This window comes from Cataglyphis hispanica, chromosome 12, assembly GCF_021464435.1.
Source record: "Cataglyphis hispanica isolate Lineage 1 chromosome 12, ULB_Chis1_1.0, whole genome shotgun sequence".
NCBI classification, from domain to species: Eukaryota; Metazoa; Arthropoda; class Insecta; order Hymenoptera; family Formicidae; genus Cataglyphis; species Cataglyphis hispanica.
The window spans coordinates 665,269-691,779 of record NC_065965.1 but is presented as its reverse complement, the minus strand read 5'-3'; the positions used below and the strand labels follow the sequence as shown (position 1 = coordinate 691,779).

At 33.1% G+C, this 26,511-nt stretch overlaps 5 protein-coding genes and 2 non-coding genes across 17 annotated transcripts; 2 read left to right on the top strand and 5 right to left on the bottom strand.

Annotated features, from left to right (window-relative positions):
- The first annotated feature begins 999 nt into the window (after window positions 1–999).
- Window positions 1,000–12,184, top strand: LOC126853339 (protein rolling stone-like). Of its 6 annotated transcripts, XM_050598984.1 has the most exons (3): window positions 10,051–10,326; window positions 10,778–10,933; window positions 11,308–12,184. In XM_050598984.1, the coding sequence occupies exon 3, from the start codon at window positions 11,319–11,321 to the stop codon at window positions 12,180–12,182; it is 864 nt and encodes a 287-aa protein (XP_050454941.1). In that variant the 5' UTR covers window positions 10,051–10,326; window positions 10,778–10,933; window positions 11,308–11,318; the 3' UTR covers window positions 12,183–12,184. The 6 variants fall into 6 exon arrangements, with proteins under 6 accessions (XP_050454936.1, XP_050454938.1, XP_050454937.1 ...); XM_050598979.1 differs by lacking the exons at window positions 10,051–10,326; window positions 10,778–10,933 and adding an exon at window positions 1,000–1,377; XM_050598981.1 differs by lacking the exons at window positions 10,051–10,326; window positions 10,778–10,933 and adding an exon at window positions 4,132–4,370.
- Window positions 12,185–14,005: 1,821 nt separating this feature from the next.
- Window positions 14,006–17,737, bottom strand: LOC126853324 (uncharacterized). Of its 3 annotated transcripts, none has more exons than XM_050598944.1 (3): window positions 17,468–17,737; window positions 15,728–17,375; window positions 14,006–15,601 (listed from the first exon to the last, which is right to left on the bottom strand). In XM_050598944.1, exons 2-3 carry the CDS (start codon window positions 17,159–17,161, stop codon window positions 14,006–14,008), a joined length of 3,030 nt encoding a protein of 1,009 aa, XP_050454901.1. In that variant the 5' UTR covers window positions 17,162–17,375; window positions 17,468–17,737. The 3 variants fall into 3 exon arrangements, with proteins under 3 accessions (XP_050454901.1, XP_050454902.1, XP_050454900.1); XM_050598945.1 differs by having other exon boundaries at window positions 15,728–17,361; XM_050598943.1 differs by having other exon boundaries at window positions 15,728–17,737.
- An 812-nt stretch (window positions 17,738–18,549) lies between these two features.
- Window positions 18,550–19,873, bottom strand: LOC126853341 (uncharacterized). Its single transcript, XM_050598990.1, has 4 exons — window positions 19,756–19,873; window positions 19,535–19,682; window positions 19,022–19,389; window positions 18,550–18,882 (listed from the first exon to the last, which is right to left on the bottom strand). The coding sequence occupies exons 1-4, from the start codon at window positions 19,804–19,806 to the stop codon at window positions 18,550–18,552; spliced, it is 900 nt and encodes a 299-aa protein (XP_050454947.1). The 5' UTR covers window positions 19,807–19,873.
- A 209-nt stretch (window positions 19,874–20,082) lies between these two features.
- On the bottom strand, window positions 20,083–20,156 carry Trnai-aau (transfer RNA isoleucine (anticodon AAU)). The gene has a single exon. It is a non-coding gene; the product is annotated as a tRNA-Ile (tRNA).
- Window positions 20,157–20,843: 687 nt separating this feature from the next.
- On the bottom strand, window positions 20,844–20,917 carry Trnai-aau (transfer RNA isoleucine (anticodon AAU)). The gene has a single exon. It is a non-coding gene; the product is annotated as a tRNA-Ile (tRNA).
- Window positions 20,918–21,407: 490 nt separating this feature from the next.
- Window positions 21,408–23,178, bottom strand: LOC126853340 (uncharacterized). 4 transcript variants are annotated; one of them, XM_050598987.1, is made up of 5 exons: window positions 23,042–23,178; window positions 22,529–22,896; window positions 22,219–22,380; window positions 21,920–22,109; window positions 21,408–21,855 (listed from the first exon to the last, which is right to left on the bottom strand). In XM_050598987.1, exons 2-5 carry the CDS (start codon window positions 22,721–22,723, stop codon window positions 21,479–21,481), a joined length of 924 nt encoding a protein of 307 aa, XP_050454944.1. In that variant the 5' UTR covers window positions 22,724–22,896; window positions 23,042–23,178; the 3' UTR covers window positions 21,408–21,478. The 4 variants fall into 4 exon arrangements, with proteins under 4 accessions (XP_050454944.1, XP_050454945.1, XP_050454942.1 ...); XM_050598988.1 differs by lacking the exon at window positions 23,042–23,178 and adding an exon at window positions 22,946–23,031 and having other exon boundaries at window positions 22,529–22,767; XM_050598985.1 differs by lacking the exon at window positions 23,042–23,178 and having other exon boundaries at window positions 22,529–23,026.
- LOC126853331 (uncharacterized) lies at window positions 23,150–26,221 on the top strand. The gene is made up of 8 exons (XM_050598968.1): window positions 23,150–23,439; window positions 23,592–24,125; window positions 24,222–24,421; window positions 24,503–24,576; window positions 24,665–24,776; window positions 24,888–24,950; window positions 25,046–25,209; window positions 25,363–26,221. Exons 1-8 carry the CDS (start codon window positions 23,163–23,165, stop codon window positions 25,493–25,495), a joined length of 1,557 nt encoding a protein of 518 aa, XP_050454925.1. The 5' UTR covers window positions 23,150–23,162; the 3' UTR covers window positions 25,496–26,221.
- Window positions 26,222–26,511: the final 290 nt, after the last annotated feature.

Genomic DNA, 26,511 nt, shown 5'->3' with positions numbered 1-26,511 from the left:
AATATTACAAGCAAGCAGCACTCAACGCTAACATAATACCTGACAATAAGTTTTTATACAAATGTACACTCAAAATGTATCGCTCAAAAGTATAAAAATTTTTAGACAAAATAGACAAAATTCTATTTATATTAAAAATAGAATTATTTTATTAAAAATATCGATTTATAAATACGAGAGTTTGAAAGATTAAAGAAATTGATTTATTGAATTTAACATATAATAAGGTTGCCCACCGATGCGCCTAGCATCTGTCAATTTTTTCATTTAATTGTTTTTACCTGGAGCCTATTGTTGTTATTATTAAAAAAATTATATATTTTTACAAATAAAAATTTCTAGCAGATAAAATTAATTAAATTCCTCCTCACAATAGAATGCTCCAAACTTTTACATTGCATATTTAATTATAATAAAATAAAATAAAAAAAATATTGTGCATTTTTTTCTTTTCCTTCTCCTTTAAATATTTTTAATTCTGATTTCAATATTAATTTGCTTGCAGCTATCGGAAATGTTAAAAAAACAGTGACATTTTGTTCACAAAAAGATATTAAGAGACTTTATGCAAGTGTATATACTTTTTGCTCGTCATAAAATATAAAAGATTAAAAAAAAATAGCATGTATAAACACGAATGTAGCATCGAGTAATTCACAATTGATTCTACGACCTACTTCTTCCACCATAATTATCTCGAACTTTTTCGAAGAACATCGCATTTCAACTCAAATTAGTTGCACGGGTAATTTTTCAAGCTTAATGAAAGAAAAAGATTTTTACAATCCTTTTCTCTCTTAGAGAATTTAATTTCTTTTATTAAAAATCGCTACTTTCGGGAAGACAAATTCAGAGACCAATTCGCAACTTCGTAGATCGCGAAATGACGATCGAATTGTCGATCATCAGTTACATTTTGTGAAGAAAGAAAAGAGGGGGGAAAGAAAAAAAGAGGAGGAGGATGCTTCTTCTTTGCTTAGGAATGACGAAAATTCGCTCAATAGAGTCTGCGCGCGGCACTGAAAGAAGACCGGAGAGAGAAAACGATCGCGCGATGCAAATTAAAGTGATAAATATTAATAGTTAAAAGGCGTTAAGGGGGACGCTACCTGCGATATATATTCATGGATAAATTGTTCGTCGATGAGAAGTGGTATGTTTCATCGGTCAGACAGCGCTGAATTGTCAATTCGCGATAGTGAAACCGCGGAATTAATATGGATTCGAGTAATAGCGATAGATACTGGCAAATGGACGACCGACGACGGCAGGATTACTCCGAGTGGAAAAATGCAGAGAATCATGAAGAGCTGAACATGTTCTTCCAGGTCAATGTTAAGGATTCGCTCGACATCACGGACATGGCCTCTTATTACGGTATGATCATCCTATATATGACATAATGTCAGCGGATAATGTTATCCGTAATATTGTAATTATATATTTCTTGACATATTCAAATGTATTGCCTCCCAAATTAACGAATTCACGTCTAAATATAGAATAATTCTATAATAATTCTAAATATATTATAATAATTATAATATATAATTATTATATAATAATTATATAATAATTATAATAATTATTCTAAATATATTAAAATATTATTAAATAATAATTCTAAATAATTCTAAATATAATAATTCTAAATATAGAATAATTAGAATTTTTATATTCAAATATGCATCATTGTAATTCATATTCAAACTATACATCACAAAAAAAAAAAAAATTAAATACAAAATAAAAACTGCGTTATGAATCGAACTTCTTGAAGATTATATACAATAAAAATACAATAAAAATAAAATTAACTTTACATTATTTTTTTATATAAATATATAAATATATATTTAAATTTATATTATCTTATTTAAATTCAATTCTCATTTTGAGGACGTGCGTGTAATAAAAATTTATATTAAATAAGAAATATATATATATATATATATATATATATATATATATATATATATATAGTGTACATTATATACATTGTGTACATTATACAGGGAGTCCTAAAAATTCACACTTCGAGTGTGTCAAATTTTTCAGGACACCCTGTATACATTATATTTAACATATGAATGAGCTGACTTCCGATAATTACGCGCGACAGCTGTAATTATCGGAAGTCAATTATCCTTTGTATATTTATAGAATATTTTTATTATTGATTTTAATGAAGAAGTACGAGTTTTTTTAACAATATTTAGCTTTTATTTACAAATAAATGCGATATTTCTCAGCATAGAGAACTTTTTTGGAGTCAGCGAAAAAAGCGAGAACAGTTCACGAGACATTGATGCAAACCGTGTTTATTGTAACGGAAGAAAATCATTTTCAGCAATTTATTTAACAAAGTGTTATTACAAAAACTCTGTCATAAATAAAAAATAATATATAAAAGGAAGCGTTTCCGGACACAAGCTCTCATATGATTTTCTTTCATTATTGGCATAAATAGAATGTGCTTCTAAGATTGAATGACTCAAAGAGAAGCACATCCTCTATAAGGATTATATATATATGATTTTAAGAGAATTCGGCATTCCGTGGTTCGCATTTTCTATATCAATACTCGAATTACTTGGATAATTTGAAAACTGAGATTCGAATAATTGAGATAATTATTTCGGGTAACTTAAATATAAATATTCGAAATATATTTATAGTCTTATTCTTGCAAAAGAGATGCCATGTCTCTAATAAATGATATGTAAATTATATATTTATTATTACTCTCTCTGTACAATATATGTATATAAATTTTACTCGTTAATAGAAAAAAATTTTAATGCAACTAAAATATACATATTATGATAAAATTTAGTCTCTTATAATTATCTTATCTCTATTAGGAAATCAATTTTTCAAAAATAAATTTAATTATACAAGAAAAATAGGAAATTGAAAATATTATATCTTGTCTACGAACTAATGTTATTATTATAGGTCAACCAAAATTGCATATACAGTTAGAACCGGAGACGTGTGATACAGTACAAACGCGACAGAAGCGCATACATTGTCAATATAAGGAAGTTTTAACAGGATATGAATATTTATCGAAATGAACAGAGAAATGCATAAATATTGTACATAAATATTGAAAAAATATAAAATATTGTATTCTGTATTGTAAATGGAAATAAGGTCTCGTTAAAAGTGCATCTACATAAAGAAAGAATTAAATACTAATTGCTTTTAATAATCTAAATTAAGATTCAACCCGATTTCGTGATATATTATAGTGTAATGTGTAGAAATAAAATTTTTTACATACTTTTCTATTTTATTTTACTTACATTTGTATCTCGTCTATATATGAAATATAAAGCCAGAAATATTTTTGTTAATTACCATAAGAAAAGGATATTACTCATAAATATTTTTTTTTAATTATTCAATAATATTATTTATACATATATTATGTATATATGTATATGTATATATATATATATATATATATATATATATATATATTTATAATATAGTAATTTTTTAATTATAATATTTTCCCCGTGTGTGCAGTCGTTGTTTTTGAAAATTATCAAACTTTTTTTTAAACTGTCCCTAAAAATTTATATTTTAGACGCAAAAAATGTATTAACTAAAAAGTAATGCTTGCACATGCAAACAGAAGTAATGTTGACTCGAATTGCGCCGAAATTGCAATATTTATAGACATTCAAAGCCACATTTGATGGTGTAAGAAACAACAAAACTACGTAAATGAAATCGAATATATATATATATATATATATATATATATATATATATATATATATCCAAGCAGAACAGAAAATCACAATAATATCAAAATGACTATCAAGTCATTATGATGTCATTTTAATGTCATTTTGATATTATTGTGATTTTTTTGTTCTTAGATATATATCAAAATGATTGACCAATTTATAACTTTGATAAAGAAAATTTACTTTCTTGTCAAACTATATAAAATAATTATCGCCAAAATTTCAATCGCGGATCGCGGGTGATTATGCATAATGACAATCTTCCAATCATCTCTCGTCTCGAATCACGTCTGACATGTGTCTGCGTCAGTCGGAGTGGGGATTCTTCGGTGGGGGACACGGACTCAGGCCGATATCTGGGGAGGGAAACTATCCGCATCGGTGACCACCTCGGGATTGATATTGATCGCGAGCACGCGGTGCCAGTTGCCGGGTAGTTGGAAGTTAGGTGTACGTCGAGCAGGAGAGGTAGTCGAGACTAGTGTGAAGAGAGAGAGATGCCTCCCGAATGCGAGGAAGTCGAGATCCGCGGCATGTTGGACAAGAATGAGTGTACGGTCGACCGAGCCGTCGTGAATAAGTCACCGAAGTTACCCGCGCTATGCGGTGCGTGTCTCTCCGCATTAATTTCCCCAGGTGGTCTTTAGCAAAATTCTCAATTTTTCCTTTTTCTTTTTTTTATCAGACCTTGCAAGTTCCTTGAAATATTAATAATCCGGAAATGTATCGGGGTGGTTTAACGACCACGCAGGCGGTCCGCGAATCGACGCTGTCAAAGTGACAATTCGTCTAGAATAAAAATCGCAAGATAAAATCCTTGGTAGTGTATTATGTGTTTATTGTGAATAGCTCGATAGAAGTAATATCGTGAATCGGGGAATATATATATTTCATATATCGCATCTGCTTACATAATTTACCGACGACATATATGATATCCATCAGTTAAATGTTAAAAAGAGAAAAAAGGTGACAGGGCGCACGTGTATTCGTGTTCGCATATGTAAATGTGTGTACAATCGGCCGAATGTATCCAGTGTTTTGATAAAGAAAATATATAAATTCTATGTTCTTAGCACATACACGGAGAAAATTTTACAATTTTAAATTACATGAAAAATACATCCTTTTTTACAGTGTTTATTGTGAAGCTTGAATATAAGCTTTGAGATATTTATTATTATAAAAATTATAAATTATGCATTTGTTCCATTGTTTGTTAACAATGATGCATTTTTCGTGAGTCAAAATAATTGAATAATTACAATCTTCTTTTATAAAATATAAAACGTATCTAATATTAGTGAATAAAAATATCATGATTTTTCTTATATATTAGTCTGTTTCATGATGACAAAAATTATATTGTAATTTTTACTATAATATTTTCCCTATGTGCGCAGTCGTTCATTTTTTCAAAATTATTTTTTAAATTTATTATTTTTTATTTTTTATTTTTATATTAAATTTTTTTTTAATTGTCATTAAAACTTTCATTTACACTTTGGACGCAAAAAATGTATTGATGTAAAAAATAATGCCTGCACATGCAAACAGAAGTAATGTTGACACGAATTGCATCGAAAATTGAAATATTTAAAGACATTCAAAGCCACCCTTGATGGCGTAAAAAAACAACAAAAATATATAAACAAATAAAAAAATACTGTCCAGAGAAAAATTTATTAGTTAGCTAGAAACGTGATTTTTAGATGTAAAAATACTAGGATAAGTCACAAAAAATAAAAGCACTACGTAAAGTCCCTTTATCTTTTGACTTATCCTAGTATATACATATATAAAAAAATATCTACGTGTGTGTGTATTTTAAAATGACATTCAAACATCTGTATCTCGCTCTCATCACTCACCAACTATCGCAAACTGTGTGTTATGATATCATACATAAGCATTTTATGAAATTTAAAACGAGAATTGAGAGCCTTAAATCGTCAATTTGGCCAAATTAACAATCGATTGATATTCCATCGATATACATCATCGAATAATTCATTGCATTATTTTTGATTAATCAACGTAGCGAATTTCTCGTTTAAAATTAACTCGTTAAACGACACGCTGTGGCAGGAAAAGATTTCGTTGCACGGATGATAATCGTTTCTCGGATAATTTCCTTGAACTTTTTTTTCTGATTGATACTAATATGAGCATGTCGAATGTTTTTTGATATAAAAAAATCGCGAATTATATAACACTTCAAGAAATAAATAACGTGTGTACAATATAAACAGATGAATAGAATCAATTTTTTGTTTCTCAGAGGCAGATTATTATATACGTATAATTTTTAATTGATATTATTAATTCGTTATTATTATCTGCAATTAAGAATCTTAGAGATCTTGCAATAATAAGAATAAATTGATATTCTTGTCGTATATCTTATTATATAACATCGGAAAAAACTGCACATATTAATATTCTACCGACATTAATCTATGCACACAGGTGAGCCGATGAGTTTACACAAATGAATCCTGATTGAGAAAATGAGATGTTAATTACCTGTCGGGTATGCGGTCTGTCTGTTTCTCTTTCTCTCTCCCTCCTTTCTTCCCTCTCTCTCTCTCTCTCTCTCTCTCTCTCTCTCTCTCTTTCTCTTTTCTGAAAAGATTTGCTAAAAAATATCTTTATTCAGTCTCTTTTTCTGCTGATCGACGCCTACGTGGACGTTTATGACGTCACTCTCGACTCCTGCAAAAAACCAGATTATCGTTTATCTCGACGTCAATATCTGACGTGTTATTCTCCCTAATTCTCTACCGCGTGGAGAAAACTTGATTCTAGAGTTTAGTCGATCGTCGATGACGATTGCGTGTACGTATGTCTTGTTGACGGAACGGCAAAGTGCGCGGTTTGTTTTGAGATCACGCGGAAACGTCAAATTGAATTGCGAATTGTCAAGTATAGCCCGAGAGTTTTATTTCTGAATTCCATGTCTCATTGTCAGGGAAATTTTCTACGCAAATAGAAGAATACGTGTGACTTTTATTGGGAATGTTGAATTTTACACGATCTCTCAATCGCAAGAATACGCAGGATTCTGAATACCACGGGGAATATGCACATTGATAAGGTAAATCGAATTACTGTGAATGGCACAAGGTGTTCCTATTAATTGGAAACTGGGAGAATGCAGAGCTAAATTAATCTTGTTTATTGAGGAATCTAGGTCAATTTTTTTCCCCTCCACTTACACTTTTGCTCTCGATCCTGATTATTTTTTCTCATCGTCAAAATTCTATAAAAAAGAATAAGTTAGAAAGAATTAGTAAATATTTTATGCCTTGTACGTGTTTACAAACTTCCGATCTTCAAAAATATAAATTGACAGATTTCGCAAAAAATATAAATTTGTTTAAATTTCTTATTAAATCTTTTTCGATTTCCATTTTACTCCCAGAAATCAATTGTTACATATATATATTTTATAATAATAAAGATCTTCTTCATGCTATTTAGTGAAATATTTAAATTGCTCACGTTACAATGCGCGAATTGACATCTCTTATCTCTCTGGGGATCAATCGTTAAACTTTTGATAAGAATCATTAGATAATTCATAAATTGACGATAAGAATTTTCACGAATCGATAACTAATTATACATTATTTCCTCAGTTCCATAATGCTTTAAAAAAATATATAGAAGATAAATTTTTGTATTATTATAAATTCTTTCGTAAAATTCTCCTGCAATATCTAAAAACAAATATAAAAAAAAGAAGAAGATAAATGACAAAGAAGATAAGAATCATTAAAAATATTTTGGCTGCAAAAAGTTAAAAATTAAAAAAGAAAGACATACATCTTACGTTCATACTGTTTGAAAAAAATTAAATAAATAAATCCGGATTATAAAAAGAATTAAAATATCACAAAATAATATGATTTTTAATGTTTTCGTAAAAGAAAATAGTTGTAATTATTATTTTTCCTAATTTTTGACAAAAACTTTTGATCGTGAATATTTCCTGAAATCAACTGCAAGAAACAAAAAAAAACGAGTAATTTGCAGAAAGAAAGAGAGAGAAAGATAATATTTTTCTACAATTTTTAGTAAATAATTTTTAAATGATCAAGTGGATCTAAATCAAATTTTGCAAAAATATATATTAGAGGTTTCTTAATATATGTGACAATCTTTACTTCGTAGGCAACGTTTAGGCAAGGTTTCTTCCTTGTTTTTATCAATAAGTGCTCCAATACGCAACTTTCTATAAAAGACTAATATTAATTTAATATTAACTATAATTAGAAATTAATAGAATTAATACTAACTTTAAAGTTAAATAATTTTCAAACCGTTAAGAGAATTGTGCTTAGATTTTGCGCAGATTCTCAGAAAAAAAAAAAAAATAGAAATCTACAAAATTTTCATGTTCTTGTCAATATTTTGATACATAAAAAATTTATCTCGTAAATTTATCTTTTGTAACACTTAAAAATTTGTCTTGTAAATATCTTTTCTCTGTTCTTCTGCTTCTGTCGATTAATTTCAAAGCTTGCGCAACGCTGTAATCGAGTATAAACTTTTTCAAGGATATTGACACATATGTGTACATTGAAGAGTTCTTTTTTTAGTATATGAAATTCTTTCACGAATAATTAACTTTATTTCTGACTTCAATAAATTTATCCCTCCTTATAAGATAAGGAGAAATTGAAATAATATTTAAACAATTTCGATGCGCAGCTCGAATCCTTAAACGAGAAGAATTTTCTGTTTCGGATTCACATTCATTTTCTCATTTTCCTTTAACAAAGATAAAAATAGTCTAGCGGATTTATGCCGATTATGCAATCTCGTTCCAGGGTTACCTGCTTGTTCTAGCATTCGGTAGTAACAGGCCAAGATTGTAATAAATTAACGGCAAATTAATATTGGCTGATTGACCGCGCTGCGCGACCTCTCACGCTGTGCAAGCGCCGGCCGATCTCCCTCTCTCTCTCCCTCCCTCCCTCTCTCTCTCTCTCTCTCTCTATTATTTCGCCGAGTCGTGTGAACCTCAGCATCGTGCGCGGGCAACGGGGGTTAATTAGTTCAAAGATGGCTCACCATCTGCGACGCGACGACTATGTCTGGAGGCCTCCGCACTCCCGACGCGACCCGAACACCCGAATACGTGACCGCGCATCGTTCCTTGATAAGATCGTCTCGACACTCTCCTTCCGCACGAGACAACTTTTCAAATTACTTCTACTCGCGCGATCGCAGAATATTAGGGAATTACAAATCGCGGATTTGCTTTTTATTTTTTATCTATTTATTTATTTTTTTATTTTATTATTATTATTATTTTACTATTATTATTATTTTTTTTTTCATGAGAATGCTTCTCATCATGCAGTGGGTAAAATTCGATTTGTAAATAATTTCATAAATTCTGTAAACGGAATTTAGACAAACATAGGCGGAGAGAAAGATGAGATTACGTGAAGCTTCCATCAGTCGCTATGCTTATTGTATGAAAATTGTTTTTTTTTTCTTAAAAAAAGTTGATAGATTCGATAAGCTATATAGTAATTAGGCCTTAATAAGTATAAGGAAACTCAGACAGCTAGACACAATATTTATATTAAATATTCATAAATATTTTTTACTATTTATTTCTTGAAATATTATTGAAACATTTTACACATATTTTGTAAATATTTCAATAACATTAAGAAGAAATCTTTATTCCATATATTTTATTAAAATATTGACTAAATATTTTATATAATATTGACTGAATATTTTATTTAATATTTTTATAAATAAAAAAATAAATATTTATAATGATATTTTGTAAATATTTTTCAGTATTTTTATAAATATTTTTATATTTATGATAAATATTTATGATCTATTAAATCTAAGATAACAAAAATATAAAATATTTTGATAAATATTTATAAAATGTTTAAATAATTATTATATATATTTTGTACATATTTTATAAATATTTGTGTGCTGTATATAGGGATATTACCTTCATGAAATTACTCTCGTCATATATATATATATATATATATATATATATATATATATATATATATATATGTACAAATTATTATACAAATTAAAATGATATATCAGTCTTCGAGAATATCGCGGAATTTAAGATATTTAAGATACCTATATCACACCTTGGCGCGCTCGCGCCAAGATTCAGCTTCTGATTCATAGAGTGCGTTCGAGATGAAGCTATTAGTGCGCTCTGTCCTTGTTCAATTTTCGCAAAGATAGAATGATGCTGTTAGCGCTAATAACGTCTTCCCGAACACACCCATATCGGGCGAATCGAATTACGTAACACGCGCTACGCGCTACAGCTGATGGATGAAAGTTAGGTTAGGTTAGGTTAGGTTAGGTTAGGTCAAGTCAGGTTACGGTTGGATATCTTTTCGGCATATTTCGTGGATCGTATATACTCGTGTCTCGTTGTCCATCGTCGTCTCTCCGCGATTGTCATCAATTGTCATAAGAATGGTGCTCTCGTTCACAGGATTGCCGTCCTTGAGACGTTTACTGTTGCTCCTTTTACAATGTTCCTTATGTAAGTCACGTGAAGAATGTGTGATTGAAATATTCTCGAGACTCTCAAAATATTATATTGCGGATGCGGAACTTGATTACGCTGTCAATGCGCAATCAAATTCGTAATATTTACAAATATTTGAACAATCCATTTAGATAAGAGACTTTTTAATCAATAAATCCACGCGCGCACATCGAAGAATATTTTAGTCTTTAGCAAAAAAAAAAGAAATCTAAACTTTATAATTGAGTCCATATAAAAAATTGCCCAATATTAAAAAGGCCAGAGAAAATATTTTTAAATTTCTAAATAAAATTTAAAAAAATATTTACGTATGCATATATATATATATATATATGTATGTGTGCGCGCATAAAATTTTATAAATATTAAGGAAATACAATGCATACATAATTAATTGTTGAAAATTATACATGGAAGAAATTTCACGTGATGCAATTTTTCGTAGTGTTCCACTCGAATGCGGTTAAGCTGACGGTAACCGGAAACAGTCGCGTGTTCCGCACGTGGTCGTTCATCTGAAAGGAAACGAAGCGATGCACGAGCGACTTTTGACGTAGAATTAAATTATCAAGGCAAATCACTGGATAACGTTCCGTTCCGCGTAGGTTATTACCGCAATCTCTTCGTTTACAGATTCAAAATTGACCTTACTTGTCACGTATCGTTGCAGCCGCAACGATTTTCTCTGTTACTTTTCGATTCCGCTTTCGAATTTTTTTTACATCGCGCGTGTCCTGTTTCATTTTACTATACCGAATTATTTAAAAGAAAGTACGCACTTTTATATTCTTCCTAAGTAATAAATCCGATCTTTTTTTTTTAATTACCCGCGACGAATTTTTAAGCACAGTCTATGATTTTTTTCCGAGAATTACGAGAAATATAAATAAAATATAATAGATATTAAATAATTAATAATTTTTTAAATAATAAATAATTAATATAATATTAATAAATAATTCTCGATTTTTACAGGTCGCCGCGCAATGGTGAGCAAGTTTTGGTGCCACGAGATCGGACGCAGGTGGCGTCAAGCAGGTAACCAGGAACTACCGCAAGCACGCGTGTTGACGGAACCAAAGTGTCAGTCATACGTGGCCACCTGGTATCTGTTCTACCGCTGGATCATCTTTCTCGTGTGGGCCGGCTTCGTAATTTGTTCGGTGTTCGAATTCGGCAGTTACAAACCGCTATTCCAATACGAGAAATGGCCGATTTATCTGACCCACTGGGATATGGTATTGGGCTTCACGCAGGCATTGATCGGCGGTATCCTCGTATCGAAGCGATGGCGATTGCAGAAAATATCCGGTTTCGATCCTTGCGGCCTCAAGTTGGAGTTCACCGAGCGATTGTACTGGTTCCTGTATGTTGTCACGACTAACTTGGCAATCGGTGTGACGATCTGCTACTGGGTCACCGTATACAATCCGAAGAGCCATAATCTGGACCCGCTCAATATTATGATGCATGTGTGCAATAGCGTGCTGATGCTAGTCGACTTTGTAGTTACCAGTATACCATTCCATTTGCGGAATTTCTGGTGGTGTCTGTCGATCGTCGTATTCTATGTGATCTTCTCGGCGATCTACTATATCGCCGGTGGACTCGATAAGCACGGCTATCATTACATCTACAAAATCGTCGATTGGAAGCGACCAGCATGGACGTTACTCGTTTGTGCCGGCGGTTTCACGTTCGTCACGGTGCTGCACTGCGTCACCTGTACGCTGGCGGATGTCAGGGATCGCGTCTACCGCAACATTGCCGAGAAACTCGGCAAATCCAATGCACAGACTAATGCGACGAACGATAACCCGCTTCCGGAAAAACGGCCGGAAGTAGTTTAATTAATACAAATTTATATGAAAGATATGATATCTTCGTCCATCCGGTATCTTCTAACCCTGGATACGGGATCCTGGATAGCAGGACAGCTTTACTATTTGGCAAGGAAAAGTTTCACTTTTGATGCTTCCTGTAGCTACGCCTTCGAGTAGAATTTCCTCGCGAGTGACTTTTGAGCTCATCTATTTTGCTCGTAGAAAAACAATCAAATATTAATAGGATGTTAACAGGGTATTTGACGAGTGATATAACCGGGTTAGATGATTCCTTGCGCGATTCTGTAAATTTTATCTTCGACGATATTTCTAAGAAATGATAATTATTATGTGATATCAGATAAGATAGGATTCTATAATAATATTGTAGAAGCCGGATTGGTAAATGCTCGGTTATCATAACCATTGAGATTCCTTCTCATGTGATTAAAATTGCTATTTATATAAAAAGATAAAAATCCATGTAAAATATAGAAAATATATGTATTTTCTTTCACTAAATGTGAACGTCTCGCTAAGAAAGACCAGTATCAATTATGCAAGCATTGTTTGTACATTCAAATTATATGTAAACACATTATATGATATTTTCAATTTCATATTTAACGCTATGTATGACATTCATCTCGCATTTTTGCAATATTAGAAAATATTGTATGAACGCATCTTTTTTATACTTATAACGATGAAAATCACCTCGCATTCAGCGCAAAATACGCTGTTAATCGAATTAATCAAATAAACATTTACATTGCGCGAACGCGTTTGCTAGTATTTTCGTTAGCTGATTACATAGATTTAGAAATTTTAATGAGACGAATTATCGTTAAATCTGAATACCATTGTAAATGAAATCAATGGAGAATACCCATATAAAGATGCATATACATTCCAGAATAATATTAGTATACTTTCAATATTGATTTAAAAATAAAAAGATTTGCGTTTTTTAGAATACAAGAATTTGTTTATGTGTTTCAGTTACATATGCATAAGTTTGGCTAATCTTATAATTTATTACTATACTGTAAGAATCAATAAAATAAAATTAATTAATTACATGATGGCTAAATGCTTTTTTTCAAACGCGTATCGATACATATATAGATAAATATTACGAATGGAATTTGAAAAGATAAACAATTACTCTTTAATGTGTATGCACGTCTATACTTTTTGTACATTTTTATGTTTTCTTTTCCATTGTTACTATTACAATGTGTAAATTTGTAATTGATATTATCGTGTAATTTTTAATATATAGCGCTGTTTGAAAAAAGATATTAAACTGTAATAAATCTCACAATATGGTACCACTATATGTCAAATTATATATCAAATAATGAGCGAAAGATCTTATGGATATATGTGTGTATGCATGTATATTAAAAAAAATACAGGCTGAAATGTCGAGAAAGGAAAGCCGAAAAATAAGTAAATTATTTGTAAACAATATATGACTTTGAAGCACGCGTCGGATAGCAATAACAATAAAATACGCAGGTAATTACTTTTATGGAAAAATATCAACGATTTATTAATAAAATAACGATTTAAAGCGATTATGAGCCGCATAATACAAATGGATATCAGGCTGAGGCCAGCTCCTAGATCACAGATCGTATTAGAGTCACCATTTTTAAAAAAGCTATGTTTAATATAATGATCACACATCACATAGTTTAGAACGATCGTGTCAATTTTAAGCTACATTTAAAATAACAAGAATCATCATGTCGTCCAAAACGATCATACTACACTCATTCGACCATTCGTTTATCATAAAAGTTATTCGATTATCCAAATCTCACTCACGATTATCACAAAAGTCATTCGAGACCGCGCAAATTAACGGCACTCTCAAGTGGACTCGAGTCCAATAATAACACCTGATATTCCGTACCTGCCACATCGTCCTGATAATACATCGATGGTAATTCCTCCGTGAGCAATAGATTCTCGCTCAGATCACTACTTGTACCCAGTGCAACATCCGATGTGTTTGTCACTATCGAATCCGTCAGTGTGCCGTTTTTCTTCAGCCTGGACCAATCCGAATATGTCAGATCTGTCCTCGCAGAATTCTGATCTTTCTTGATCGATAGAATTCCCTTGTCAATTTGCTCGGCACAGACATCGGTATGTAGCGATTCCGAACTCTTAAGTAAAGTATTGAAAGGTGGCGGTTCCGGTTCCGGTAGACATCGACGATCCGCGCTTGATGACGAGGTGCCGAGGATAACGGCGTCGCATGGTGTTACCATAACCATCTGTTCTTCCTCGATGGCGATTGGCGAAGTTGGGGGTGATTCGTGCACCGCATATAGAATGTAGTCTGTATTAGTAACGTCCGAAGACGGCTTATCCAGCAGATCGTCGCAATGTATACCGTGCATCTTCAGTAAGTGCTCGCGTAGACTCGTCTCGTTTCCAATCAGATAATCGCACATCTCTATCGGACAACGATACAACCATTCCAGTTGATCCTGAGAATTCTGGGAACGCGTACTGATGTCGCATATCGTATTCGGCTTCTCGGCGTCATCTTCCTTCGTGACAGTTTCTATGGCATTCGTTAGTTCCGTGGATTTTTGTTTCGGCTTGACGATCGGTTTCACTCGCAAGCAATCAGATTCGTCCGTTTTCGAACGTTTCTGATCGCCGGAAGTATAGCCGAATTCTGTCGGCACATTGTCGGCTAGGCTTACGTCCGTCTTGGTCTGCTGATGCTTTTTAATGTGCACATAAAGACTGCTCTTGGCAGAGAATCGAGCATCGCATACAAAACATTGGAAAAATCGGCCTTCCTTATGTGTCAGCCGGTGCTCCTTTAAATGTTCCGAACGCATGAAAGCCTTACCGCAGTCCGGTGCATCACACATGAATTTGCGTTCGTTGGTATGCTTCTTCTGATGGCGCTTAAGTTTACTGGATGATGAAAATGCCCATTTGCAATCCTGAAACGTACAATGGTAAGGTTTGCAGCCGGTATGAGAGCGCGTGTGGGCCTTGAGTCGGCACGGTTTATCGAAAACTTTCCCGCAGCCCGGCCACGAGCACTTGATGTCCACTTCTTTATAGCTGTGCGATCGCTGATGAGACGTCAACGCGTTGCTGCTGTAGTAACGCTTGCCGCAACCTTCGTGTTGGCAAACATAAGGCGCGTGGCGTTGATCATGCGATTTCATATGCAGTTCCAGTGCCCGCTTCGTCTGAAATTTTTCGCCACAGTTCGGTACCTGGCAAACAATCCGGTTTGGACGACTATGTAATTTCTCGTGGCTCCACAGATTGTAGACAGTGGTGAAACGACGGTTGCAACCTTCCACTTGGCACACATGATCCTTGCGCTTCAGATGCGTCTCCTTATGTCTTTTTAACTTGAATTCGGAATAAAAGGCCCAAGTGCAGCCTTCGAAGTCACACTACAAAAATAGTGATCGATAAAGATGATTACAAAAAAAAAGGCAATAAGAAATTGTTTTGTTCGATTTCATTCAAATTGTCAGAATTATATCATTTAATTAAACATACGATACTTTTCAACGTACCTTAAACGGTCTAACTCCATAATGAGCCAACAAGTGACCTTTTAAAGTGTACAGTCTACCAAATTGCCTGTTGCAACCGGCTCGCGGGCAGAGCCATACTTTGTCGTGCTCGGTAACGCTTACAGGTTGCAAACTGTCATCGGTGATGCCTAGTTCCTCCAGCGCATTGGATATGACAATTTCGTACGAGCTACTCGGATTATTATCAACATTATACTCGATGTTACCGTTCCAGATCGCAGTAGATGTATCTATCTTGGGCAATTTCGGAAAGTTGCCTGTTGCTTCGATCAGCTCCGAAGTTTTGCCCTGATAGATTTGCTTCTCCGTTCCGGTGTTGATGACAATCTGCGTCGTGTTGGATATTTTATCAGTAGATATGGCAACCACAGCCATTACGCCATCCTGCGAATCCGTATTGGTGAAACTCTTTCCGTTGATGTGCTTGTCAAGCTTCTTCTCTAATCGTTCCGTCATCTGCCGACGCTTTTTAATGATACGCGGTTCAAGTTTCATTCTAGTCTTCGATTTCAATTGTTCTATTATGCTACTTTGAGTATCTGTTTCTATGGAATTCGGTGAGTTCTCCTCTATCGATGATAACGCCTCAATAAAAAGTTCCGAAGAACTTCTTGAACACTGTATCGCAGTTTCCTGCTCTGACTTTATATCCTCCATCTTATTCATTGCTTCTAAATTCACTGGTATTTCATTGAGAGCAACCTGCGTAGATTTCTCACAGGCTACTTCAGTGTTACGCTCTAAAACTTCCATTTTTGGAGCAATTTGTTCAACGTCTTGGTTCTCTATTTGATTTAATATCGATTGGCTGCTGGTGGATGGTAGGATCTCACCGGCTACCATCATGTCATCTGATGAGAGCGCTGCCAGAGGATCTAGATGATCCAATTGAAATTCTGGCAGCATGAACTCATCGACGACCTTCTCGCATGGAGGTTCTAGTAATCGATTCTCACTCTGTGTCAGATCCTGCAGTATCGGATCATAGCCCGATGACAAATTGAGCTTCTTGGCATCTGCCAGATCGATGTCGATGGACAAACCATACGGATCCTTACTTAGAAAGTAGCCATGCGACAGCACCTCCTCGCTCAGATACCGATCAACACCCTCCACCACCTTGGCCGCGTCCAGATCCATGCTTGTTGATACCGATGGCTCCGTGTTGCGCATCTTCAGCCATTTCTCAAAATCGGCTACCGTCTCGACGACGTCGGCGCTCTTGCTGACCGTCGTCTGGTGCCAAGCCTCATTTTTCCTAATTCTTCTATCCTTCTTAGCGATCCCCTCCGTCTTCGACAGGGCAAAGAGCGTGTCGGAAGGCACGCATTCCGTTGCCTCGGAACCGATTTTCTCCCGACTGCGTCGTCTCGACGTGCAGGCGACGATGGCGGCGGCTCCTCTGCAAGACATTGATGGTCCACCCCGTGGCCAGCACTGCGGAGGAAGCCTAGGAACGACAACGACATTCGACAGAGCATTATTTTTTTTGCTCACGGCGAGGAGTAGCTTCGCTCCGGAAGCCCGGGCGTTGCACGTGCGATTGTCGTTGCGCTTATCAGAGCGCGCTCCATTTTTCTTATCGCTCACGTTCTCGTCGATCGCCTCTGTGGCTAAAAATCACAATCTTAAGTTGCACGTGCAATCCGTCTGCTCACTTCACACCAAGCAATCGTGAATCGCGCGATGCAAGCTGACAGAGTCAACATAACCTCTTACCATATACGCCGCTGGACGAGGAGGGTGGGCGGGCGAGCGGGCTGTGTCGGATCGATGCAGCGGTTATGTCCGGTCAGCGGACTGATCCAGTGATCATGAAATGAGGAAGGGATCGCTTCTCCACCGTTTGCTCGCAATCGCGACAAAGGCGAACGCGCGCACTCGTTGCTTTGCGAGCGACTCGCGAGTCCCTTTTCTTCACAAATATAATGATAAAATATGAAAAATGACAATTCTTTTTTATCGCGCCGAAAGGACGAACTGACGCAATCGCCCGCTCGTAGCTATCGTTGCGCCACCTGGCGGCGAGTATGTATGGCTCATGATATGTGGTTACCACAGCTCGATATGATTGATAATGTAGATCCTCTTACAGTTGTCATTTGCATTTTTCACGATTTTTCTTTCGATGTTTGAATATATGCTTATAATTATTTTATTCTGGTATACAAAAAATATATTTATTTATTTAATAAATATATATATATATATATATATATATATATAATATATATATTAAAAAATATATATATATAAATATATATATATATATATATATATATATATATATATATACAGAGTGTCCCAGAATTACCGCACTACCTGCTAATGGCAGATTCTTGAGATCATTTGGAGATGATTTTTCTTCAGCGAAAATGTCGAGGCATCAATAAATGCCATGTTATAAGCGATTAAAATAAAAGGGCTTTTTGCAAACTAAATTTCATAGAAATTTAAAACTGCATTAATTCTTTAGCTAATTTCAGATAAAATTTATTTTAATAAAAAGAGAATTTTTTAATTTAAAGCTTAGTTACATAAAGATATATGATGGAAAAAAAATTAGAAACTTGCAAAAGATAATGCTCTCTTGATATTTTTTGAAGAAAAATCGTCTCCAAATATTCTCAAGAATTTACTATTAGCAGATAATGCGGTAATTCTGGGACACTCTGTATATATATATATATATATATATATATATATATATATATATATATATATTTTACATATTTAGAATAAAACCATTTTTATCTGATTACTGATACTTGTATAATTAACTATAACCATTGTTTGTTTTTTTATTTATTGGAATTTTCAGAGTCTAGATTTATTGGTGACGCGCGTTTAAGCTCGGCCTTTTTTTCGTTCACTAAAATTTCTAATTGTTCAATTCTCGAGTGCCTTCCTGGTTTTTTTTGTTTTATTGCTTTATTCGGCATTTTTGTCAGAGGATCGCGAGCTTTGATCGCACTTATCTGTGTCGACATTTGAGGCACCGGTTCCTTAATATTTTCCGATTTGGCGTCCGTCTGAAGTTCGATGATTTTTTGGAAATTCGAAGGCTGCTTCATCTCATCGTGCGATCTTCTGGTCGTTGCGAACGTTATCGTTTTATCCTGGTTATTATTCTTCTGTAATAATCAAGAAATTAATAAAAATTTAAACACAAAACACGATGTCTTTAGAAATCGTATTTAAAAAATATTAAATGACTTTCTAATCTCGAGAGGATAGCATTGATGATAATGTTAATCAAGTATTCTTTGGTACCTCGTAGAGACTATTATCTATTATCATCCTGTTCAACAATACGGATGTAGGAACTTTGTATATCGGTGACGATTGCGGCTCCAAGTTCCTCGGATTTGTCGAAGATTTAATAACTTGTTCAGTGTTGATCACTACGTTCTCGTCACCTGATTCTTTTATCACCTGATTATGCGAATTCTCCTTATGATGCATTTTTTTCTGAATCGGCCAATAAAAATCCAAGGATTTTTTGGGACCAAACACGTATTCCCAAAACGTCAACTTCCGTTTCAAGAGTGTTTGCGTCTTGCGATTAATTATTGACCGCTCCTCTGTCTTTGTCGGTAATATTCTTCGGAAATTTAGAAAGCGCATTTTCTTTTTCTTTCCTGTCAAGACATTGAAGCAATTATGTTAAAAGAGACGAATTTCCAATTTTCACTAGAAACTTTTTGAATTTTTAAAATTAATATTCTATAAATTCCATAAATAGCCTTTATTACTATTCTATAAATCTTCTATTAAATTTTTTACCATAACGTTCGGAACCTTTCGGCAGTACTTTAACTAATGGCAATTCTTTATCATTGTAACGATCCTCGTCAAAATTTTTCTTAAAGCGCAAGACAGGCCTGGCGCAATGCCACGGTTGTTGCCGTAAGAAAAAGTTATATTTATTCTTCTAAAAATAAATTATGTTTACCAAGTGCTATCTATGTTTATTTGTATAGATATTAGTCAAAATAACGTCTTACGTTTGATATGAGTAGACCAAAAATTTGGAACTTAGTCCGAAAAGATGCCATTGAAGATTTCTACGTTCTCAATTACATGATCAAAATATAACCATATTTTTAACTGCTTTTAACAAATAATAAAACAAATGTGCGTCACAATTCACAATACATACTGACACATTAAAGATTCTCAAAATAAATATTTACATAAATATTTACATCAAACAGAAAATTTGGTTTTGCTCTTAATTCTATAAAAATAAATGTCTTTTATTTATAAATGCATATACATGTAGTATTTTCTTAATATAGTTCTAGGCTATATTTATTTTAGGATAAAAAATTTGGCCCATGAGGGGATCGAACCCGCGACCTTCGCGTTATTAGCACGACGCTCTAACCAACTGAGCTAATGGGCCAGTTGATTAAAAGAATCAACATTTCGATTGTATTGTTCCTAGATTTTTTTAATTAAAAAAATTCACTTTTTTATAAAACAATTTTTTATTTGAACTTAATAGGTACATAAATTGTACCTATGTTGTGATCACAGATTTTTATATAATATATTAAACCGTTAATTTCGATGTTAAAGGTGAAACAAAAATTGACAATCATTTTCAATTAAACAAAATAATACGTTATATTTTTCTTTTTTTAATTAAGTTAAGTTTAAAATTATTGGCCTCAAAATTAAGTTTACGTTAAAAGTTACTTAAACAAAAATTAATTCAGTTAAAATTAAATTAAAAAATTAATATTAAAAGTTAATTTTCTATCTAACGGCGAAATCGAATCAACAGCTTCGACTAAACTTATTGTATAACAAATAAAATATTCGCATTATGATCAATTTCACATGACTTTAATATTGAATTATTTTAAATTGTATAAAAAAAGTTAATAAGTTAATGTTAATGCATTTAAAAATAATTAATTTAAGTTAGAAGTTAATACGTTTAAAATTAACTAAATTAAGTTAAAAGTTATTAACTTTTCAATTTTTTAACTTAACTTTTAACTATTTAACTAGTTATTATCCCTGATAAAATATATAGATTGAATTAATATATACTATGTCGTATTTCAACATATAACAAAAAGTTTGGCCCATGAGGGGATCGAACCCGCGACCTTCGCGTTATTAGCACGACGCTCTAACCAACTGAGCTAATGGGCCAGTTGCTTAGGATGATCAACTTTTCAATGTTATACATATTTTTTTATAAAATGTGATAAACATGTTAAATACAATACAAAAAATAAATATTTAACGCAGCAAGTACTCAATATTAGAGCAGTCAGTTTAGCAGATTTAAATTATCCAATTTCTTTGATATATTGATTTCTTATATTGATTGATTGATCATTCTAATACAATTTTTATTATTATATTGAAATATCGATATAACTATAAAAAATTTATATATTCCTTTTTATTTTTTAATACAAATTACTTTTGTGAGTAGCCATAACATAAAGTTTACATTATTTATTTAAATATATTTATTTTTCTTTATCAATCTCTTTTGAGAGTTATGAGACATATATACATGTATATTAAAAAATAAAGACAATTAAGACAAATTATTGCAGAAAAATACTTATATTATTAAATATATTACATATATATATATATATATATATATATATATATATATATATATACATATACATACCCTTGCACATATATCATATAAATAATTATACACAATATTAATTTAAAAAAATCAAAATTTGATTAGAAACTTGAAATCTTACATTTTTTGACATTTGGTCCATAATCATAGTCTTCTTCGGATTCAGTTAAGCTGATATTGATAGAATCATTATGTTTACTTTGGATAGCTAATTCTAATATTTCATTGTTGTCTTCGTCAGAAAACACATTTACATCTGATTCTATATCGCTTTTCTGAATCTTTGGATAAGATATATCAACATTTGAATTATCATCAAAATCATCAATGGAATCAGAAATGTTGTCAGCAAAAGATTGAAAGTTTGGCAGTACATTAGAATAGGAATCATTAATCTCAGATTCACTGCTTGATAAATCATCGCATTTTGTAATATTATTCTCACACACATTTGTTATCTCTTTGAATGCCTCTAATCCTAAAATTTAATCACTGTCAACAATGTATATATTTGTACAATATTTTAATTATTATAAACAAACCTGTATCAGAGATCTGTGTTTTTGAAGTTTCTGTAAATTTCATATTTTTGCAATTTGGCGAAATAAGATCTGGAACTTGCGTACCATTGGCTCTTTCAAATGATGCGACAAGTTGAGATCGAAAAATTATATAAGATTCTACCTTTTGAAAACATATTTTGCACAAAACTGCATTATCTATCTTCGATATCTGAAAATGGGAAAAAAACATAATAAATAAAATTATTACATAAACATACATATGATATATTGCATTAATATAAATTATAAATATAATAATTTTATTACACGATACTCACCCTATAGCCAGTAATTAATTCGATAGCATCTTTCAATATCATACATTTATCAAATTCCTCATTCGTATTATTTTCCTTTGACTTGATCAACAATTTGTCATCGAATATATCTTTGTGATTGCCATTGGACAATTGTTTACAACAGATGCAATAAATATTAGACTGAAATGAAGACAAAACAAGTTCATACTTATTTTGTATTTCTTTCAAATTTTTCTCATATATTATTTTTACTAGGACACTTTCTTATTAAAAATTAAAAATTATTATTTATATCACAATCATATCTTCAACAGAAATAAATACACACATTTACCATTTTTCTACTGCGACAAAGAATTGATAAGAGTTTTATTTCCAAGCGCAGGCGATATGACAAATAGGTAGATGTCAAATTTGAAGGAACTTGAATACTTGAGTAGTTTGTTGACAAACTTTCAATAACGCGTAGAAGACTCAAGCCATGATAAAGCCTTCTCACAATTTCAAACAGAATGTCAATCATGCATTCTTGCGAGACAAATATATCAATACATGCACAGCAAAACACTGACAATAAAATTAAGTCGTATATTCTGCGCAAATAATATTATGACACACATATATATGTCAAACGAGCGAAATGACAAGACGCCGTTCACCATTCACCGTATTCCTCTTCTTTCCTTTTTTCTCTTCCTTAAAAAATAAAAACCCCTTAAATATATACTATATATAAAATATTTACCTTCAATAAGTTTAGAAAATACAGATTAAAATAGCGGCATGTACATGCGCAGTCTATATTTATTTATGTCAATGAAGAATACCGAGCCAACCTTACCTGACACGATCAGCAGTCCCAGAAGCGGGTGACAGACGGTGACAGACGTGACAAGCGTAGACCTCTCTTCTCGGCGAGGTGAAGTTTAGGAGGCAGTGAATGGTTCGGTCGACGAACCGTTATGGCAAATAATCGTAAAATAACTGACGATTCGTACGTTAGATCGTTATTAATGCAACACTTGTGTTCCTCGTCGTCCGACGAGGACGATCCAACAGCGGCCGCGAACACCGTCGACGATAGCGAGGCGACGCGATGCAAAAACGACATCGCTCGCTTGACGTCCTCGTCGTCCGATGAAGACAAGATGACCGTTCGTTGCCGAGAACCGTCCAGGAACAGCCGTCTGTCACCAGACAGTTCTAACTCCAGGAGTCAACCCGTTGAGCAGGCGACAGGTTAGGATACACTGTATATCGGCGTAGATTTCAAAAATATATAAATTACAGAGTTTACCAATCCTGCTGTATATATTATTAATACGCTTCAATTGTTTTGTAATTGATAAGAGAACGATTTGATAACAATTTGATAACGATTGTTTGCTTAGGTCATACGTTGTTGCGTCGCGACAGCAATCCCTTCAGTTTCAAGGCCTTCTTGAAGAACGGCACGCAACAAACCAACTATCATAATACCGGGGCACGGCCCAAGGTCTATTCATCCCCCACGTCGAGTCCCAGCAGCGTTCTCGATAAGGATAACGCTAGCGGTGGCGTTTACTCGAGCCGAAATCCGACGGAGCTGCCCGATTTCGTGCAGGATCACCTGGTCATCGAACAGTGTTATCTGAATCACGAAGCCGATCTGCCGGTATTGCCCGATGTAGATAATCTACCAGATTTTGCATTGAACAGCGTGGAACAGAGGCAGTCTCGATTGCGAAACGAAACCAAGAAGAATGATTCTGAAATCTTTGGCGAAGACCTACGATCCTTCGATCTCACTGATACGCTGCACAAAGCCTCAACGCACAGAGATCATCCTGCGTCGAATGCGATGCATTCGAAGTGGATGGACTTGCCTGTGTTTGAGGAGGGGCTTGAAGAAAGCACGTCCTATCTTCTTCGCCCTGAACACAGAGGTACCTATGTGCTACACTTATGTATAATACACATTTCATGTTTTAAATTATACACTCGTACAAAGTTCATCAAGATAATAGCTATTTTTTATACAGGGTTTCCATTTGATTTACCATTACCCTTTGCCGAATCTAATCCCAATGTAAATGCGACCACACGAGATGGTAATCTGCCAGGAAGTGAAACGAGTGTCCATAAATCTCTGCCAGACTTTTTAAGCGATGGACCCATATATAATAGGTCTGCAGACCCAGAACCTACTGGTGCGAATATGACAGAATCTGCAGAAAGAAGGGTAAGAATGTTTACGGAATCTAATAAAGATAAGATTATATGGAAAAAAATAAAATAATATATGTAATTATACATGTTGCAGCTTTTACTCGAAAATGAAAGGTTGCATCAGCAATTAGAGACAGCTCGAAGGCAAATAAGCGAAAAAACTGAAAGGTAATTGCAATTTACTGAAATAGTTTTTAGCTTATTGACTATCATCATATATTATTATTAATTGAAAATTATTGCACGCCAATTGCAGAATTCGTTTATTGGAAGCAGAACTAATGTCCAAGAGAGAAGTTGAACACGAGGAAACAGCACACTTGGAAAAGGCGATGGAACAAGTCGAGGATAACTTAAAACGAAGTACAGTAAGTACAAAAACTATATACATTATATATATATATATATATATATATATATATATATATATATAGATAAATAAAAAAAATTTGTCTTTTTAACATTATTTGTATTATCAGAAACGAGCAGTTAACGCTGAAAGCACTGTCACATCGTTGAAAAAGAAGATTAAAGCTTTGACGGTTAGTACTTAAACATATACATACACACAGTTCATGTGATACAGTAGAAAAAATGTAATATTAGTATATTGAACTGTATGAATTGCTTAATTTAGGCAGAAATATCTCTACTACAATTGGAAAACGATCAACTTCGAGCTGGCACCTCGACCGCTGGACAAGGCGAATCGAATACTGGTATCGCTAACATGAATCGCACTGTGAGAAGGCTCGCCCGTGATTTATTCGCAGCTGCATCGTCGGCCGAAGTATCTCTTAGGTAAAGAATTATTTAATTCTTATTTTAGATAATCTCTGTAATATTCAGAAGAAAATACTATCTGCAATTTTAATAAAGATCTATATAAAAGTTGCAACTGTTTCTATGAGAAGTTTGAATGAATTTATGTTCATTTTTTTTTCCTTTTTACAGACAGTTAATGTCCGGTGTGGATAACCTGAGAGTTCTTGCATCGACCCTTGAAAATATGGATAGGATAGAAGATTGGACCAAAGACTTTTTACCCGATTCCGATGAGGACAATGCCGCTGGTCCCGCAGTATAACTCTCTCTCTCTCTCTCTCTTTCTTGTATATATATATATATATATATATATATATATATATATATATATATATATATATATCCTATTTTATCACTTTTTCATATATTCCATCAATTGTAATAATTTTGCTGCATACTGATACTATAATAGTTAATCCTAAACTGACAGGTTTAACATAATTGTGCAGCAAATGTTGCGAACGCAACGAAACGCATTACTCATCATTCGAATATTTGTTGTTATCTGTGCGTTTGTCGCAGAATTTTAAATTACCATCTTTGTTGCTGTCGTCCATACGAATATTCTAATGCAAGATCACTTTTGATCCGAATATATAAATATACATATTATTTATGAAATATTTGTTATATTTTTTTGTATTTCTGTTCGTGATAGTTTGTGCAAGAATTTTTACTCACTCGATGCAAAATGACGATGCAAAAATGCAGATGATATTGTTATCAGCGACTTTTCTCGTAATTAAAGAAACATATATATTTTTTTAGTTATATATTGTACGTAAATACGAAAAAAAATGGATTTGAAAGATACTCGAAATCTTCGTGATATTATCACAGCAGAAGCTGACAGAATGCTAAAAGTGATCTCTTGTATGCGTTATACAATACAGCGCACGATGTAAAAGCCAAAATATATTTTTGACAAATGACTCTCTCTTATTGTGTATGTGTATACATGAGGCTTTAAATAGAAATACGAAACAGATGTACAGTTAGTATGATCCCAGACCATAAATTTATCAATAAGTTACAGATTACTCGATAACATGTATATATATTGCCAATATTTATTTTTCAATCGATACATGTATGTATGCAGATACACACGCAGAGTATGTTCGAGTATGTGTGAAATGCATATATATACTTTAGTATTAAAAAGAGTTGAATAACAATACATATACATATGTACAATTGCAGTAAGAAACATTTATGATACTTCATTAACTTTTTTATTTGGCATTTTAAATAAAAAGCTTTAAATAAAAAAGTTAA

What these genes read in the sequence shown, in the direction of transcription:
- LOC126853339 (XM_050598979.1), top strand. Translation starts at nt 1,218, where the DNA reads ATGGATTCGAGTAATAGCGATAGATACTGGCAAATGGACGACCGACGA. An exon ending in GGACATGGCCTCTTATTACG is followed by an intron (nt 1,378 to 11,307) that starts GTATGATCATCC and finishes CGATTTTTACAG; the next exon opens with GTCGCCGCGCAATGGTGAGC.
- LOC126853324 (XM_050598943.1), bottom strand. Translation starts at nt 17,161, where the DNA reads ATGTCTTGCAGAGGAGCCGCCGCCATCGTCGCCTGCACGTCGAGACGA. An exon ending in ATGGAGTTAGACCGTTTAAG is followed by an intron (nt 15,602 to 15,727) that starts GTACGTTGAAAA and finishes CTATTTTTGTAG; the next exon opens with TGTGACTTCGAAGGCTGCAC.
- LOC126853341 (XM_050598990.1), bottom strand. Translation starts at nt 19,806, where the DNA reads ATGGCATCTTTTCGGACTAAGTTCCAAATTTTTGGTCTACTCATATCA. An exon ending in GAAAGGTTCCGAACGTTATG is followed by an intron (nt 19,390 to 19,534) that starts GTAAAAAATTTA and finishes ATGTCTTGACAG; the next exon opens with GAAAGAAAAAGAAAATGCGC. An exon ending in TAGATAATAGTCTCTACGAG is followed by an intron (nt 18,883 to 19,021) that starts GTACCAAAGAAT and finishes TGATTATTACAG; the next exon opens with AAGAATAATAACCAGGATAA.
- LOC126853340 (XM_050598987.1), bottom strand. Translation starts at nt 22,723, where the DNA reads ATGATTGACATTCTGTTTGAAATTGTGAGAAGGCTTTATCATGGCTTG. An exon ending in AATTAATTACTGGCTATAGG is followed by an intron (nt 22,110 to 22,218) that starts GTGAGTATCGTG and finishes TCCCATTTTCAG; the next exon opens with ATATCGAAGATAGATAATGC. An exon ending in AACACAGATCTCTGATACAG is followed by an intron (nt 21,856 to 21,919) that starts GTTTGTTTATAA and finishes ATTAAATTTTAG; the next exon opens with GATTAGAGGCATTCAAAGAG.
- LOC126853331 (XM_050598968.1), top strand. Translation starts at nt 23,163, where the DNA reads ATGGCAAATAATCGTAAAATAACTGACGATTCGTACGTTAGATCGTTA. An exon ending in ATAACTTAAAACGAAGTACA is followed by an intron (nt 24,777 to 24,887) that starts GTAAGTACAAAA and finishes TTGTATTATCAG; the next exon opens with AAACGAGCAGTTAACGCTGA. An exon ending in AGAAGATTAAAGCTTTGACG is followed by an intron (nt 24,951 to 25,045) that starts GTTAGTACTTAA and finishes TGCTTAATTTAG; the next exon opens with GCAGAAATATCTCTACTACA.